At 38.7% G+C, this 19,274-nt stretch overlaps 1 protein-coding gene and 1 long non-coding RNA gene across 2 annotated transcripts in view; one reads left to right on the forward strand and one right to left on the reverse strand.

Moving 5' to 3' along the window:
* Positions 1 to 13,517, reverse strand: part of NOL10 (nucleolar protein 10) — a 49,149-nt gene extending 35,632 nt beyond the window's left edge. Inside the window, 11 exon segments of the mRNA XM_032683623.1 lie at positions 2,154 to 2,303; positions 3,473 to 3,551; positions 3,911 to 3,996; positions 4,507 to 4,567; positions 6,203 to 6,268; positions 7,004 to 7,140; positions 9,450 to 9,487; positions 11,239 to 11,316; positions 12,113 to 12,211; positions 12,945 to 12,990; positions 13,417 to 13,517. Of these exon segments, the coding sequence (XP_032539514.1) occupies positions 2,154 to 2,303; positions 3,473 to 3,551; positions 3,911 to 3,996; positions 4,507 to 4,567; positions 6,203 to 6,268; positions 7,004 to 7,140; positions 9,450 to 9,487; positions 11,239 to 11,316; positions 12,113 to 12,211; positions 12,945 to 12,990; positions 13,417 to 13,482 (906 nt within the window). The 5' untranslated portion in view covers positions 13,483 to 13,517.
* A 1,987-nt stretch (positions 13,518 to 15,504) lies between these two features.
* On the forward strand, positions 15,505 to 18,969 carry LOC116783968. The gene is made up of 3 exons (XR_004355904.1): positions 15,505 to 15,634; positions 16,190 to 16,354; positions 18,438 to 18,969. It is a non-coding gene; the product is annotated as an uncharacterized LOC116783968 (long non-coding RNA).
* Positions 18,970 to 19,274: the final 305 nt, after the last annotated feature.

The raw sequence follows: 19,274 nt of genomic DNA on the forward strand, positions 1-19,274 counted from the left end.
AAGAACTCAGTATTGTATTTTATCTCTGATCCAATCTCCTACAAGGAAGCACAGCCTACTGGTTATTGAAGATACAGCAATGTATAGTGGTACTTCTAATTTTTCAGCTCACACTTGTGTGTTGAAATATATGTGTCAGATTTACTTTATTTTATGCAAAAGGGGGGCTGAAGTCTTTAAGTTCCTGGCACACCGTCAGCATAACCCTCACTTTATTCAGCTGTGAATGTGGTAGTTTAAATCATTTTACTTTTATAAGTATGATTGGCTGAAACAACGGATTGGGAGTGGAATCTGAATCTGGAGCTTAGTTCTTCCACCCTGCTAATGTCTACATGAAATGCAATATAGCTCAGCACTTTACTTATAATTTATAAACTCAGCATTAAAGAGGTCTTAATATAAAAGTAGTACAGCATCCAGTGATATCTATCTTAGATCAGAATTGAAGCTATAAAGGTTATTTAAGAAAGAGGTAAAAGCAGGAAACAACATTCTCAAAATAATAAAATTGGAACAGAGTCTGAAAAACCCAGACAAAATACAGGTGCTCTTATAAGCCAACATACAAGACAGCCAGCAAAGGAAGAGTCTCTGAGAACTGGGCCACATAATCTGAAGCATGAGAGTACATGCCTACACAGTTCTAAATGAAGGACAGGAACAGAGCAAATTTTGATCCTGTTCCTCTTTTTTCTTCTTCCCTGCAGCAATCCCACCTACCTTTCTGGGCCCTTCCTTTCCCTCCCAGTTACACGCTGTTACCCCACCCCACCTCTGGTCTCTCCCTGATGATTAAGAAGAGTCCTCCTCCACCCCGGCCTCAGCAGACAAAAGCCTCGTGCTCCCCACCCCAAGGCACGTCTCAGCATGGGGCTATTCTGGTATCAAAGCCATATGCTCTCCACCCCAAAGTCTGCCTCTGCAGTTGGTTCCCAGCCAGAGATAGTCAGGAACCAGCATCTAGGAGAGGTGGAGCCAGCTGGAACATATTCCAGGAAAGAGTCCAAAGCTATCTTTGCCTTCCAGCAGTAAGAAACCCTCCCTTTTCCTACCAGAGGCCACCTGACAAACTTTACAGTGTTTCATTCTCAACAAGAGAAATATACATACCTAGGAAAAATGGAGAGAGGCCCCTGCAGATGTTTTAAATAATAACCAATAATTTATTTGCTCTTTCAAACAATAAAAATTAACTGCAGAGGAACTTACAAAATACTGCTTGTGCTCACAGAAAAAATAAGAGGCTGCTGAAAGTTCATGAAGCAACACAATACTGAAATGACTGCCTGAAAGAATCAGAAAAAAAGCCTCTACTACAACTGCTCTTGGTCTGCTTCACTATAAAGTTAGAAAAGCATACATGGAGCATGTTTTTTAGAAGGAATACAATGACTACATATAGCCCCTCAAACCGAACCACATTACAACAGTATCAGTGTGAATCTCTGGGATAACATATTCTGTGCAAGCTCCATTGACCCAAAGAAGAAAAACGACACCATAATATACTGAAAGTGTTATGAAAATTAGAGATTTCGATTTCACTTAAAGGTGCAAAAGGCAGGGATAAGACGTTGCCTACTGCAACTTAATCCATTAAAATGGCATAAGACATATTAATGTTATTAGGATACAGGCATAGTATCTGCTTCAGTATCCAAATAGGTTTCTGTGAAAATAAGCAGCGTCTAATTTTAACAGGCCATTAACTAACTGATCTACCTTTGAATTAACCCTTTTTTTGAGCAGGGAATTGGAATGAACATGTTTTCTGTAATGAAAAACAGTAACTGGATGTATTCAAGCACACTTGGAGAAATATACAAACCAGGGCAATGGCTAAGACACTACTTTTTATGTTTAAATCTTTCTACTGAAAGCCTCTTGGCCAGACATGTACAAACAGCTAAAAATGCCCTAAGACCATATCTTTATACCTGACAGGCTGTTGAATAACTTCCCAGATGGTGATGTAGTCAGACAGGACAAAATGGTATGTAAATTATGACACATTAAAAACTCAACTTCCTACACTGAACTTCAGCTTTCTTATTCAAACTGTGCAAAAAACCCCAAACAACAAACAAACAAAAAACCCAAATAAAGTAAAAAAATAAAAAATCTGAATGCAAGAACCTAAAACCACTTACTGTATCTTTGTTCCACATTTTTATGATTCGAGAATCTGCAGAGATAATTAAATCCAACTGATGCTGAAACTGAATTGATTTAATAGGCAGGCCATAGTGGTGATCTTTGACTATTAATGGATTACTAGACCGGAGATCATATAATAAAACCTTGAAAAATAAGAGATAGATTAAATTTATAATATTGTAAGATCATGAAGAAGTTACAACCACCAGATCTTCACTAAATATTTAACTAAACTTGAGATTTTGTTACCTAAATATATGGAGAGGATTTATATAAATAATTTTAAATTCTGAAAACAACTTATTAAGTGAGGTCAGTTTATTCTGGCAATGTGTTTTAACCTCAGCATGCTTCAATCTAGAAAAATTACCAAATTTAAGACCTCACCATCTTTCTAAAGACTTTTTCATTTCTATGGAATAAAATGAACCATTTTCAAGACTCTTAGTATTTCAAAATTACTAATATTTCACTTTCAGATTCTTGTGCTGTTCTTACACAATTTAAATTTTCAGACTCTCTTACAGATTCAGTATTACTTTCTCTCAGTGAAATTTATCTTAAGGAAAGTAGAGAGTACAGTCCCCATATTCCAGAAACCTGTATTTTTATCTCCAAAATTTCCTATGGGACTTGAGAAAGACCCTGACCCATTCACATGTAAAGTGTGAATATCAATAATTTTGGGGGAAAATAACATTAGCAGTTGGTTTCATCAAAAACACAACCTCCAATAAAACTTGTCTGACACACAATTCTTACACACATATCTGCTCTTGAACAAGCTAGTTTACTAAACCCATGACAATACTGATGAAGGCAGGACATAATCCCCACACTTCACTTTATAAATATGATGGCAACAATGAATAAATAATTTGAAATGATTCTTCATATCAAGATAAGACAGTAAAAGCAGCAGCTGGAAGACAATCACTTCTGCTTCTTTAGCCACCATCAATATAAGGAAGACCACATATGTTGCATTGAGATAGTACTGATAGTCTCAAAAAGCAGCAACTTCCCCATATACTTGACTCACGTCATAAGAAAACTGCAAATCTGAAGTTATATCGTATGTAGGTTATGAAGATTTTAAGTGGTCCCTAGAGTGTTCTGAAAAGAAAGACCATTTGACAAAATTGAATTGCAGCTGAAGTATGACTATTGCTACTCTATATACATAATTTATAGTCTTATAAATACTTGCAGTAATAGATACATTACAATAACTGCACTCAATGCATGACTTGGATTGGGAAATGCAAGGACAGGATCTCCTAAGAACCATGGTAGACGAAGTTAAATTTACCTGTCCAGTAGATGTTCCAACAGCCATATTCAAAGCTCCATCAAATGCCAGTGCTGAAATGGATGGCAAACCATCTATCCTGCAAAGCACAATGCTTATAATTAGGCATTCTTCAATAAAGGTTGCAAATAATTTTTTTTAATGTTAAAAAAAGCTAAGATAATTACTGTAAAATAATTTATAGGTATCGCTCAGAAATACTACTTCAAAAAGCTGCAGTGTTTACATTCACAATTTGCGTTTGTATAGAAAAATAGCCAATACTACTCAGATCAATGACTAAGAGAACTGCTTTATGACTAAGAAAACCTTTTATTCACACTAGGAATGAGAAGACCATGGACAGGTCATTTTAATGCAAAATGGGATTGATTTCTAAAAGCAAAACTTCTGAAAAAAACCGAAAGAGTACACTTTGAAAAGGTAGACTTTACTCACTCTGTGTCTGCTGTCACACTGCTTAAAGCACAGTCCAACAGCCCAACTCGATTTCTAGTTCTAGGATCCCAGCATTCCACTCTACCCTAAACAGTTCAGAAAATATGGTTCAAGCATACACAACAGATGCCTGGTATTCTAAAAATGTTTAAATAAAATTATAAATTATTTAGTATATGAATAATTAACAAAATTTCCTAGGTTGACAAGAGTTGTTCCGATAATTACGTACATGTTGCACACATTTCATTTCTATTTTTTAAAATGTGATCTGAATCAAAATAATTAATGCTAATTTTCCTAAGATTAATAGGGTACACATGCTTGCTAATTTCTACAGATGGCTACACTGCAAAACAAGGTAACATTATTTTCTCTCCCATCTGCGAAATCTCAAGCATCTAAGCAACCAAGTAACTCAGATATTTTATCTGCACTACACTCTAAAAAGTCATCTTAACAGATCTATCTCTAACATAGCAAATGAAATCAAATTAACAAATTAGGTTTATGATTTCTTCTTATCCTCAAGCAAACTAATATAAAAATGAAACAAACAGTACTGCCCTTTTCATAGAAGAAATGCAAACATTTACCTCAGCCGTCCCCATAGCAAACAAAAAGTGTACAGGATTTATGTCACAGACATTACTCTCTCTAAAACAGAAAAAAGAGCAAGTTTAATGACCTCAGAATAATTTAACACATGAGTAGCTAAAAAGATTTCTGTAATCATATACACTATTGCTCAGCCTGGAAAAGCAAAAGTTGGAGGGAGGGACAGACAGCCACGTAACAGCAGCTTCCCATACTTAAAGGGATGCCGAGATAATATTTCTAAGTTGTAAGAATAATTTAAGCACTGGAATGGGTTGACCATAAAGGCTTGGAAAGTTTTTGAAGTTTTTTGAAGTTTTCTAGACACCCCTGGGAAAATTCATCTGAATTCCACGTGACCATGCCTTGAGCAGGAACCTGGGCTCTGAGGTTCTCTCCAGCTTGAATGATTCTACATTTCTATGCCCATATCCACCACATACCACTGAGCCTTGTCATATTGCTCTGCTCCACTATATTCTTAAACAACACAACAGACAGGAGGAAATGGCCTCAAGTTGTGCCAGGGGAGGTTTAGATCGGATATTAGGAAAAATTTCTTCACTGAAAAGGTTGCCAGGCATTGGAACTGGCTACCCTGCGAAGGGGCATCCCTGGAGGTATTTAAAAGATGTGTAGATGTGGCATTTGGGGACATGGTATAGTGGTGCACTTGGCAGTGTTGGGTTAATAGCTGGACTTGATGATCTCAGAGGTCTTTTCCAATCTAAATGATTCTCTGTTTTTAATTATGTCGAAAGATCTTTCTGATTACTTATGTTTTAAGGCTTACATCTCCAGCACGTTCTGTCTGATGAAGGGTCTGTTCTCCCTTCTCTCACCCAAGTATCCTGTTTCTCAACAGGGCACCCCAGAGCCCCGTGTTTCAACAATTCTTCTAAAGTACAAGTATTTCTCTCTTACACCAGTGCTTTCCAACTTCTTCCATTCAAAGCTCTCCACCTCTAATTCTGTAAGTCATCCAACTCTCCCACCTCAAAACCTTCTCACAATTTCAAGCCTCATCTCTCTAATCTGAATTTTACACTACACCCTTATCCCTCCCACTCCAGAATTTCCCCCTTTTTTTCCTGTTGCTCAGTTCCTTATTGTGCCTTCCCAAATACTTCTTTGTCCATTAAGCTATCCTACCCACTGAACACCAGCTGTTGCCCACCAACTAGCAACTTTATCTAGTCAAGTCTGGTTTTCTCATCTACCTCTCCCCACATAAAAGAAGCTCAGTTCCTGCTCTGGTACAGTTTTCAAAAGAATCAGACACATGCTAGAGATATAAAAAAATATCTCTGGGCTACTCCAAGAGCAGAAGGACAAAGACATGTCTAGGAAAGTACATACCCTGTGGGTAGATCTCTATATGATGGCTAAATTGAGCAGTAATGGCAAAGTTTTAATGAAATGCTCTTAAAATCAAGTTATATACTGCCTATTATAAATTCATATTAAGCAATTTTAAAATATCCACAAGAGAAAACTCAATTAAACATAAAAAATGGAACAAAAAATTACAGAACATAAAATGAAATGAGACTCAGACTCAGCATATGTTCCCTTTCAACTCTGCGATGCGTTTGGGCAGTGTTCAGAGATAGTACTGATGGTGAGCATGCTAGTAGTCTGCTTCCACCTGGTGGAAAGAAGACAGACAGATGTCATGCATTACAGATAACTTACGAAGCTTCAGTTTGCAGGGAGTTCAGAAATCTTCCTTGTTCCAGATTTAGCCTGTATACTTCAGAACTACAAAATAAAAATCCAGAATTACTCCTGCCTCTTACAAATACTGAAAAGCACTGCTCTAAGTTCTGAGGCATTGCAAAGATTCTTATTCACAGCCTAATTTTGCCAAATACACAATTTTCAAAATTCACAATCTACAACAAGATAAATCTATGCTGCAGTGTTAAAAATACAGAGAAAAATGTGCATGTTCACCAAGCATATTTATTATACTTCAATATCCTACCAATTATTGTTTTTCCAGTGAAAGGATACATTAGCTCATTTCTCAAGATTTTTTAACTTCCTATGATTTAAGCTACATCTTGAATTTCTACTTATTTTGTTTGAAACCCTAAAGACCTCATTTTATTTTTACTATGTCTTTTCACAAACTCAATTACGTGATTTAAATCACACCTTACAGCAACAAAACACCAATCAGAATAGCAAGAATTATTTAATTTTCCTTACTTAGATGCTAAACACATTTTAGAACAGTACACTGACTTGCAATATTTAATACAAATTTGCAAATACATGATGTACCTGGTTTAAGAATTGAAGAAAAAAAAGCCTTAGAACAGCACAAGAAACTGCATTTTTTCCTACATTTTCCATTCTTCACAGTCTCCATTATTAATCTGGAAGGAATTGCCACTTCTTCCATTTTTTAACTTTTCTAGCATTTTAATGTTTACTTCATTCTTGGAAAACATTGCTAACAAAAGTGAAACAAAATAATCCACTTATTACCTCGCTCCTACAAAGTACAGGTCACAAGATGGATAGTGATAAGAGAAATCTCTACCAAATTTTGGTATTCTTGTCCTGTAGTAATGGCCATGTTGTGAATGAAACTCCACAAACCTGCCACACTGCAAGAAGACAATCTGAAAATAAAATAGAAATCACTGAGAGAGAGAAACGACAGCAATCTCCTCAACTTGCCTTACAGCACAAATTCCAGTGATTTTTTTTCAAGCTCACACGGGCTCATCACAACCTGAACAAGTTCTATTAAAATGGTAGAATCAACTAGTGCTTCATCATTTTCACTAGCCATGGCAAAGAGGTTTTTTTAATATACATTATATGAATATACATAAGAGTATATGTGATACCCTGAAAGTGACTCTGCAATCAGAAGCAGTACAGTTACCTCAGTATTCTGCTGCACCAAAATTAACATCTGTATTTCTTTCAAGATACTAGTTAGTAATTTCTTCCAGGTACGATGCTATGCAGATATCAGCACGTTCACAGGTACTAAGCACATGAACTACACAACCTGATGCCCAGAGTGTTCCAATAAATGACACCAATGGTCTTTCTGCATTTTTGTTGTTTGCTAACTGAGGAAGGACATTGTTTCTTTCTGAAACTTAGACAAAACATCTCAGTCCTGCAAAAACCTCACAGAGAGGCATTATCAGAGGGCTCAATCTGTACCAGTAAATAAACTAGGCCAGAACCTGCTGTTATAGTCTTGATGGCAAGTTAACATATCCACATGAAGGAATCCTTCCCACTCCAGAGACAGTATCACCCACCCCACCTGTTAACTCCCGCTGGACCTCAAACCATGCCCAGGCATTGTATGATGGAGGCAGAGCTGACCTTGCCCAACTCATGCCACGAATGATACATATAATCACAGGCTGACTTTTGACTCTGAGCCTCAGCCCTATTTACCTTAGATTAGAAAAATGCTATTAAAGTTTAGCATGTGTAGTAGATGCATCTTCTAAAAACAGCAGACAATGAAAATTTAAATTTTTCTACTGCTGAACTACATTGTTAGCAATACAAATAAGGATGAGAAGCTCAGGAAGGGTGAGGTACAAAAATTACTTTAAATCTGTCATCTTTACAACAGTAAAAATTTAAGATTTTCCTGGGTAGGTTGGACAGGAACTGAAAATTCTTTATGACAAGGCAGTGCAGCATGGCAACAATTTATGCAGTAAATTTGTGGAACCACCATGCTTGCAGATTCTGACAGAACTGTTCAAGCAGTAAATGTCATGTGAAGGTCCAATTCCAATCAATACTTTCATGATTCTAAGAATTTCAAGTATAATTTCTCAAATACTGTTCCTTCTTTCTAACGTGTCCACAACATCATGACAGCTACCTGAAATTAAGTTTTCTTTCTGAGGATTTGTTAAGTTTTAGGAAAATAAAATTGAAAACAAGGTTGTATTAAGTTGAGGAAACAGGGCTTCAGTCCAAAATATAGTACCAATAATAGTTAAAAACACACGAGAGCCGTTCTGTTCATAACCAGTCAGAAACATATTTGAGAACACAGCATGTCTCAGTCTCACAAACAACTGTTTGGTCTGTACAACCAGAAACATTTTCCCACAGACAAGTACAGTTCAGTACCAGTCATGATCTTCTGCTACTTATGCACTTCCTTGGAAATCTCACAGGAAACACTTCGAAAAGCTAGAAGGTTAGATGTTCTTGTCTCTGATTAAACCGAGTATTTATTAAAACAAACCTGTACCTGAAATGGTAATGTCTCTTCACAGAAAAAAAAGTAGTAAAATAAACACTTAACAAAACAAAACAAAACGGTTTGTCCTAATGAAATTACATACGCTTAAATTTCATATTTAACTGTACTGGGCCTGAAAAATGGCTCGTGATCCTAAGAACTCAGGTGATTCCTTCAGGTACCGCACTTAATTTAAAAATAAATGAAATTAAAAAAAAAAAAATTAAAAAAGGACATTACTTGTCTCCACAATTTTTGCCTCATTCATATGCTCATAATCATCATGTCTACAACGACACTGACAAATCAGGTTATTAACTTACCTATAGCTATCCCACATCTCAAAAATGGTGTATCTATGTACCACTTATCACACAGGATTGTGACTAAACATTATCCTACAAAGAAGAGCTAATTCCATTTTTTACCTTATTTTGTTTGCAGGGTAGATCATTATTTGAAGTTTTTCTATACTACAGAAAAGACTTTAGAAGTGGTAAAGCAAATTATAACACAAAGAGAAAAGAAAACAAACAACATTTTAAAGCTACAAAAAATGTTTATCCTGTTTGCTTTTTTTAAAAAAACTTTTGTTCCAAAAGTTGTGTTGTGTATACCTTTACTATATATGAAAATGCATTTTAATATACATACTAAACAATTTTTTCATTTATACATTGAAAACATTAGACATACCTTTGAGTAATCATCTGATAAAATCTCAAATGTAACCACTAGAGGAGAGAGCAAGAGAATTTTAAGTCAACTAAGTAAGCAAATTTATTTGCAAACATTGGCATAAATCCTGAAAACATTTACACTCATGCTAATCTTTAGTCATGTAAGTATTCCCCACAGGTGTCAATGCAAAAAGCAGGCACTGTGATAAGATCTTTAATTATATAGCTTCATTTGCAAAACAGTAAGTAGTTTCTAAAACTTTAGAAATATATGAAGCATCTTGTAATCTTTTTATCGTTCTTGTATACTTGACATGTTCCTCAACACATTGCTCAGTCATGTATTTTATTGGTGCAGGGAAGGTCTAATCAAATGGTTTTTGGTGAGTGTGTGGCCCATGGAGCTTTGGTACTCCATCAAAGGTGACAAAATATGACGTGAATCTGGACACATACGCATAAACTGGCACATGCTGTCCTTCTAAAGGGTCAACTCTTCCACAAAAAAAAGTCCTAAGTCTCAAAAAAATCACAAATGTGAAAGCTACTATTCATGCTAAACACTGTAACATATTGAACTTTGCCTAGTTTTAAATCAGCTGTATTGAGAACATTAGGGAGCAGCTGCTTCAGCTAAATTGGTTCCATATAAATGAGATAACTCATTTAAAGTTACCTGAAGTGACCCTACGCTATACTTCAAAAGAAACATACTTCTGCAGTCTAGTAAGATGACAGTTCAAAAAAAAAGCTTTAAGGTCTAATTTAAGCTCTAATTACCAGCAAGCATTTAGTATTACAATGACTCCATCTTTCAAAGTGGGTCTCGCTCTTGCCATACCTTTTCTCCCCAGTCTCTCTGAAACCCTGCCCTACCACCTCCCCTGTTACTGCATTGTAGCACTGTTCCTTCACCCTATGTCACTCCTTGTAGTCCTAAGGCAGAGGACAAAAACTGCTCTACTACCCTTTTCCTGAGCTAATTCAGCAGTTCTCAAGTTTTATTTTTCACAGCACTTTCATGCACATCAGAGTTAGACCAGTTCAGTTCTTCTGTAATGAATATGCTTATCCCCTCATTCTTTTGGTCACCTCTGTTTTTGTTTTCTGTCATAGGTTGTCTTAAAAAAAAAACACACCAACCAACAAAGACCAACCAACCAAACAAACCCAAACTCAGGCACTCTAAAATTCTTCCTCTCCCATTGTAGCTCCTTGCTTCCCTCACCACAGTTGTTCTCCCTCCAAATTAATAGCAAACAAGGTGTTGTTAGGGCCTTGGCCATGCTACCATCTATTCCTAAGTACCTTGTTTCCAAGAAAACAAACAAAAAAAGCAAACCAACCAACGAAAATTACCCCTCAGGGAATTTCCTTTATCCTGTAACTCATCTACTGAGCTTGGGCTCCAGGGAGAAAACTGAGCAACCACAGTGCATTCTCCTACCTGACTGCTTCACAGAAGGGGAAGGAAGGGAGATCTGGCAACCACCCAGGCACTGTACCCATGTCACATTCACTAAACAGAACACAGACTTCAGCCACATTCACCCTCTGAGCCCCACACTGGCTCAAGGTAAATCTTACGTTCCCCACACCACTCGTTCCAAGAGGGGAAAGAACTCTCAAGTGGGATGACAAGGAAAAAATAGAGAGATAAAGACTAGGGGATGTTTCACTCCAGATTCTTGTGTTCCCCTACAGTACATTCTGTCCCCCAGCACAGGGAGAGAAATCCGTACTTGAGTCCAACTTGAATTATGTATGAAAGACATCTTGTGTTAACAGCCATAGTTTATACTAACCTTCAGAATCTAAGCATCTTTCAAATTTCTGGGATAACTGATAGGTATCAAAACAGCGGACCCTTGGCTTGTAAGTTCCTGAAAGAACAATTTGATGTTTAATTTAAAAGAAACATTAAACAAAAAGTAACATTAAACCATTTTTTAAAAAACATATAGTATCTTACATATATAGGCTTTACTGTATTTCTACCATAAGTATTCTGATCCTCCCAAAGCCTCTGTGACTGGAAAAATATGCCTCTTAGGAACACAAGCTTATGGCTTGATTTTTGTCTTTGGTGCTTGCAAGCACCCTACTTTTATGCAGGTTCTTCTGATTATCAGGTACATCATAACAGAATTAATAATACCTTCCAGTAAGTCTGAAAGACCAAGGCTCCTTATGCTATTAATGCCTACTAAAGTACTCCTGTTTGGATTCTGCTTTGACAGTTACAAAATGCAGCATTATCCTCCATTCTATAAAACAACACTCAAACAATGATATTCAGAAGTTATTTAAAGCAAATTTACATATATAGAACAAAAATAATTCAGAACTTAGTTTTTAACTGTATTATAAACAGATTTGGTTTTTATATGTGTTATAAACATCAGTGGCAGGGGGGTTGGACTAAATGATCTTCAAAGGTCCCTTCCAACTCAAACCATTTTATGTTTCTAAGAATTCTGTATTCTAAACAGAACTGCTCCACAGCACCACTACCAAGACAGCCATTCTATCACACCTTAAGAGTAAACTTCCAACACTATGTTCAGTGTTACATTTAATGAACTCTTATCAATTCTACCTGAAACCCTAAGTCATTTTGCAGTCAAGATTTTCTAGGACTTTTGGCCTCTGCTACAGAGAGACACTTTGTTAACTCACCAACTGCCATAATATACTGTCCATCTCTTGATACCTTAATCTTTGTGCTAACTGTGGGCATTTCAAAGTCTTGAATAAGTTCAATTCTTCTACGGATATCTATAAAGAAAAAAAATTGCAAGATTAGCACAATTGTATCAGTCCAAAAAACTAAAATGGTTTCTTAAGGAAGCACGTTGAGCTAACTGAATATAAGGAATATGTTTTAAAGATATTTTATCTTTTAAATATTTTAACTAACACATTATAAACAGATTAACAGTCTGTTAACACTGAGGAGCAGCCTAGCTCTGTGCCAAGTAAATTACTATTCTGAGGTAACTATGTAACAAATTATTATATAATGTAATAGCAAATATTCATCACACATTTTACACAATTAATATGCTGTATAATGTATTCCATCTCCTGTTAACTATGCATTTTTCTCTTGGTTAAGTTTCTTATACAACACTTTCTACACTTCCAAATAGTCATTTTTATTTCCTATGACAAGTTTAGGCTAAAATGATTATATCTAAGTTCTAAGATTAGCATAGTAACACAGAGGAGTTTACAGCTGACTTCATCATAAGCTATACATGGAATTCATCCATCACATTTTTGTACAATCCACAACCCAAATATTTTAATGTCTGAAATTTAAAACACCCCTGGTAATATTCTGTTCCCATAAAGCTATATATGAAGTCAAAGTAACTATTTGTAGGTTTAATTTTGTAGTTTTTAGAATATGAGCTAGAAATAACTTCCTCATATCAATGAGGTATCTGCTCTGGACCTGAATGTTGTGTATGTGTAAAGCTGAGGACCCCGCAAGGGCAAAACTCACCCACATCTTTCTTCTGTAAAGCTCTTTTCTTCCTGTCTGAAAGCCACTGCAAACAAATATACACATAAGTGTTAAGCTCATTATTCACACAGAAACATGAAAATCATTTAAAGTTTATCCAAGCATTTGAAGTATAAGACATTTAGCGCGCTAATTATTTTTCTCTTGATTATTTTACAAATTTCCACTGAAAAGTTTAACGATTGCACACCAAAAAAACTTAAAAAGTCGTGCTGCTTAAGGGTCTGTGGAACAACAGACCTACATTCAGAGAAATAACGCGCTCAAACTGCATCTTTAGTTAAACCAACACTTATGGCTGTTTTTCGGTGAGGATGCCCAACAGGAGCGCACATGGGCCGGGCAGGCGGGCCGGCCCGGCCGGGCTTCAGCCCAGCGCCGGCACCGCGCGGTTCGAGCTCCCGCTGCGGGACACGGAGCGGGCCGGGCGCATCCCCCCCGCCGCCCTCACCTCCGGGAGGCTCCTGCCGCCGCTCAGGCTGTAGATCTTCACCTCGTTGAGGCTGGAGACCTGCATGGCCGCGGCCGTGCCCGCCCCTTCCCGGGCACAGGGGAAGCGGAAGGCGGGATCGCTTCCGCCGGCTCTGCCTCCGGCCGGCGGGCGGGACCCGCGGGGCGGGCGGCCCGGGATCGGCGGCGCTGCTCGTCCCTCACACGGGGGAGAAGCGAGAGAAGCACAGCGAGCTTGCAGCACAGCAAACTTGCGGCACAGCAAACTTGCGGCACAGCCAGCTCTGCCCGCGCCGCAGCTCGCAGCGAAACAGCTCCGCTGCTGCGGCTTCCCACGGGAAGGACCCGGTCTGTCCGTCAGGCAGGCTGTGGTGCCATCGGGGTGTCAGCGAGGCGGGTCATGGTGCCACTGAGGTGTCCATCTGGCAGGTCACGGTGCCACTGAGGTGTCCATCTGGCAGGTCACGGTGCCACTGAGGTGTCCATCTGGCAGGTCACGGTGCCACTGAGGTGTCCATCTGGCAGGTCATAGTGCCGCTGAGGTGTCCACAGTGCCGCTGAGGTGTCCACCAGGCAGGTCGTGGTGCCACTGAGGTGTCCGCCAGGCAGGTCGTGGTGCCATCAGGGTGTGCATCTGACAGGCTGTGGTGCCACTGAGGTGTCCGTCACGCGAGTCATGGTGCTGCTGTTGCCTAAAATCGGCTCTTAAAAGAAACCTCCCAGACTCAATTCGTGAGTTTTAGGAAGCAGGCATTCTTTATTATGATGCACTGCATGATCACAGCAGGCCCGGTGCCCTGGGAATCAGCTTGCCAAAGTGCACCCAGAGGTATCTTCACTGCAGCTTACATGTCTGCATTACATGATTATTCATTTTTCATTCCCCACATTCTTGTTACATATTTATGACATTTCCCAACACTTACTAGCATATGTACACATCCTTACAAGGTCTATGAGGGGCTTCATCAGGAGTCTCTGGTGGTTATCTATGTGTGGAGCCCCCAGAGTCCTAAATGACTGCCTTATGCAGTTCTTTAAGACAATACACCTGATTATAGAGTAACTTGGTGTTGCTTGGCTGGCTGCCTCATTTCCCTTCTTCATTAGTTCTTTACTTTGCTTGATTAATCCCTTTAAATCACTTGGCTCAGCTATATGTAGTTTCTATGGTACATTCTACTGCAAAAAACCTCAAACATCAATGCCATTGAGGTGTCTCTCAGGCCGGCTGTGGTCCCGTTCTGGATGATCTCCATGTGAAATCAGGAAGACTGGAGTTATTTGGCAGCCTTGGTGGAGGAGCTTAATTTTCTCAGCCTGTGGTGAACTGTGTCCATTATCCATGGAAAACAGTGAATCCAGGATTTGGCTCATCAGAACCATGCCAGCAACCATAAAAAAAGACATGAAAATAATTCCAACCATTCCTGTTCCAATTTACAAGAGACTGAAATAATCTATATCCGATCTATACACATCTTCAAGAAACAGTGAAAATCACAACTAAATTCTTAACTATACATAATTCTGATACAAGATGCAAACAGAAGCTGTTTCAAGTAATTCTTATGCATGGTCCCCTGGATGATATATTGCAACAATGATGATACCCATATCATGACTAGAAAGGCCTCTATTCTAGTTTGTATTAGAGGGTGTTATAGCTGAGATTCCTGGGAAATGAGCACACCTAAATGGGTGCTAGGTGTTTAAGCTCCAGTTTCAGAGTGTTAAGGCTTCACTTGCTTAAATGTAGGTTCTCTAGTGGCCTTTGAGATGCTGTATAGTGTCCAGGACACCTAGATGGGGCTGACACAAGACCTATGGAAAAACCACGCCCTCTGCAGCATAATCTGGAGGCCAGGGAGGATGTCCAGGGACATCTCTGGTGACACTAGAAGCTGGGGCAGCTGAATCTCATCCCTGGTAAATGCAGTTAATGAAGCGTGAGGAGCAATGTGGTGCAGCAGCCACTGGGGTAAGCTCCATCATATCTAGGTTCCACCATCTAATTAGAGCATCACAAGCTGTTAATAGACATTTAAAGCTGAATTCCCTTGTCCACTATTCAGAAGGAATGCCAGACATCTGCACGGGGTTGTTTGGTGTGACAGAAGGCCAGTGTTACCCTGGAACAGCAGCTGAAGGCCCAACAGGGCACCTCAAAAGGCATTAGGCAGAGTAAGGAAGTCTGAACCTACAAAGAGTTCCTGGAGGTATAAAACACTGGAGATTCTTACAGTCAGGAGAATTATGTGACTTTCTTTAGCTTAGACTGCCCGAGGATTCCTGACCCTCTCGTCCATTCCCTAGGTGCATTTAGCTGACATCAGTGCAAACAAAGAACGGTGGAACCCAGAGGTTCTGACTGCACAGCAGGGAACAGTGTTTTATTTCAAATGTCTTAAAATTATATTTTTATTCTTTTCAGTCAATTTAGTTTGCGTGAAAAGTTGATAAATTCAAGCCTGGCCAGTCATTCATTTAAGACTTCTTAGAAAATCAAAGGGGAAAAATGAACTAGAATGTGGGCTATTAAAAATTTCAATCCATATAACTTAAGAGTAGCCAAATCTGCCTGTTACACTGACTACATAATTTAAAAAAGTATATCATCAATTTTTGTTGCATGTTGTAATGATATACTTCTAGATTTTCCATTCAAATGAATATAGATGAGCAGGTAGATGAACTGACTGCAAATAGGTGAGATACAGGATGCATTCAACAAAGAGCAAATCATGTTACTTGCCTTTTCTTTCTTTTTTTAGTGTCAGAATTTACTGTGTGCAGTACTGGTGTTGGCCATGGTGGTGCAGTGTTCTGAACAGTGGTGATAAGCAAACCGAATGTTACCTTTCCTGGTTTTAATGACAACTAGACAATGCCCCTGCAATAGATACATACATATGATTATGTTAAGGACAAGCTGTCAGGTACATTCACTTTTCATGTTCAGTATATAAAAAAAAGTTCATCAAGAAGATTCTGCTGCACTTCACATGCACAGAGAGCGAGTAATCAATATTCCAATATTGTTTAACATAATTAAGAAATAGATACATAGCTAAGAAATTATGATAAGTACTTTGTATACTAATATTAAAGGTACACAGAAAATTATGAAATTATTTAGGACATTCTTCATTGAAATGTTTTAGACTACAATTTTAAATATATTGCTGCAACAATAGTAAAACACGGAGGGTTGGGAAGTAGGATTTAAAAGATTGGTTTTGAGCAGAGGGAAAAACACCCCACATGTTATTAGAAAACTGAACAGGTAATGCTCATAATAGCTGTATAATTTGTTTTATAGAGAACTACGGCTCTATGGCTGCTGTTTTGCAAGCTTAAAGCAAGCTTTCTCACTAGTATCAGTGTCATAATTGTCTAGGTAATTAATTTTGGTTATCTGTTTGAGAAAGTTGTTTGGGAGATACTTCAAGTAGGATATTTCAGTACTGTTAATGACTGTTTTGAGGCAGAATTTTGTTCCTTAATGTGACATCTGAAAAAGTACTCATAAATACAGAGAGAGGCAGAGTCACAGAAAAGTTAATTGCCTTGATGAATCAAAGGAAACAGAAAGCCACGTGATGATCATGAGGGAATTAGACAGCTCTCAGATCACATGGCACCACATGCAGGGCCAGCCAGGGAAATGGCTGAGGAGACATGAGCTGTCAGAGCTGTGTTACCACCAGACTGCAGCACACTCTCCTTGTCCCACAGTATGTGGTGCTGCCTGCTTCTTCCCTTCCACCTCCACTGCTGCTTCATCCAGCCTGAAAAATATGTAATGGGGTAAAAAATAAAGATTAAAAAGTTGCAATAAAACTAGAAAATATGACAATAGAAGACGTTCAGCAGGACATCGCTTAGGTATTAACATCATGTCTAATTAATCATTTTCTATGAAAACAATAAAGTAGCGTAATATTTTCACTTTAATAATAGTAACAAAACAAATGTGAAATATGAAAAAATAAGAAAAGTTGCATTGCTACTATAAAAATGTTTAGGAAGGAAATAGCATATATTGTAGAATCCAGAAATCCAACAACCCTTGAGCTTGGATTTTACCTTATTAGTCATAACATCCATGCGTACACCCCAAAATCTAGCACCAATGCATTGAGAAACATTTCTGTTCTCTTCACACTAGCATTAACTTACACAATTCTAAATTTAAGAAGCTTATGAGAATGTGACATTTCTAAAATTAATCATGCAAGGCATTTCCAGAGCTTGAAACTGCAGCAAGGATCCAGTGAAAACTGGTTTGAGGTGGGAAAGAACTGCCTTATCCGGGTGATGAGGTTTACTATACCTTTCAGACTACTAGTCTAGGGGTAGATATATATGATGTACATGCTTGAGCATCAGTTTATTCTGTTTTCATTATTAAAATGTATAGTCTAAAGAAAAAAACAAACCAAAAAGGAAGATTAGACAATAATCACTGTTTCTATGAATACCATCTCACACACCCATATGTTCATTTTTTGGAAATTTTTGGCTTTCTGGAAAGCCCTTTGTTGTGCCCTAGGGGTCTGTGATTGAAAAGAATTAAAATCATAGCAGTTATGAGCACTGAATGTTTAATTAGCCTAGAAAGGAAAAAGAATAAACCAAAAAAGCCTCCACAGACTGGATATTTCAGCTACAAATCTCAATGTCTTTTTCTGGAGTAGACACTCTCCTCCTCCACACATGTATTGCTTTTTTATGAATCACTAAAAATGTTAAAGAGAAGTACAGGAAGATTAATCGTTGGCTAATCTAAAGAGTCTATAAATTTATAGCCTAAGACCTTGACCTGCATGTTAGCTACCTAAAGCACAACTTACACGGAATGATGCAGGATGCCTTGCATCAGATGCTTCTACCGAGTGCTGAAGATACTCAAACTCATTAGAGGTCTTCATTTAAGATTCTTGAAAGTGTCAAGAGCTCTTCTTTGCGTGACCAGATCTGCCTGGCCCCAGCATCTCAAACCCTCTCCGTTTACAACAGGTCATGTGGAAAACCAGGAGCATCTTTCTGTTTAATTTCTCGTGGGGCTTCATTTACATTTGATACACAGAAACATGAGTAAATAATGCACTGTCTTTTGAAGAAAATAAGCCCTTAGTAATAGAAGAGATTGTCTAAGTGCTGTATGACTTCATAGGGATTAGACCACTCAACTGGAAGACGAGAGCTGGATAACCGCCTGTGTGGGGCTTAGACTCTCGCAGAGATGCTTTTCAGAGGCAGGTGTTTAAACACTTGCTTCCTTCAGAACATGCCTGCATTAGATGCCTCTCAAGAACATTCCTCCACCCAACCTATGAAACACTCCCAATGTCTTAACCAAGCTTAAGGCAACATAACACAAGCTCAGGACTTGGTAAGGACTAAACACCACAGCTATATAGCAAGGAAGAAGCATCACCAGGAACAAAAGCATCACTACCTCGTGGGCTTCTGCACCACTTATTTGTTAAATAAAGCACCCAGGGAAGTCCTATAAACAAGAGTTTCCTATAGGTTTCTTTAGTTATTCCAAAACCTTCAGGCTTGCTAGAGGCAGTCAGTGTTCGACACAAAACTAATGACCTCTGCATTATTTGTGCCACTTTAAAAGACAGTGAAAAGATGCAAAGCTGTCGGAGTCAGAGCTGTGACAGAGCACCAAGCACAGCAGCCCACCGTGGCCCAGGAGGGAGCCCTCACCTCGCCGCACTCACTCGCGGATCCGGCGGCCGCTCCGCTCCGCCCCGACCCTGCCCCGGCCGCCTCCGAGCGTGTCCGCGCCGGGAGCCGCCGGGAGCCGCCGGGAGCCGCCGGGAGCCGCCGGGAGCCGCCGGG

The sequence above is a fragment of the Chiroxiphia lanceolata genome, chromosome 3, assembly GCF_009829145.1.
Source record: "Chiroxiphia lanceolata isolate bChiLan1 chromosome 3, bChiLan1.pri, whole genome shotgun sequence".
Classification (NCBI taxonomy): domain Eukaryota; kingdom Metazoa; phylum Chordata; class Aves; order Passeriformes; family Pipridae; genus Chiroxiphia; species Chiroxiphia lanceolata.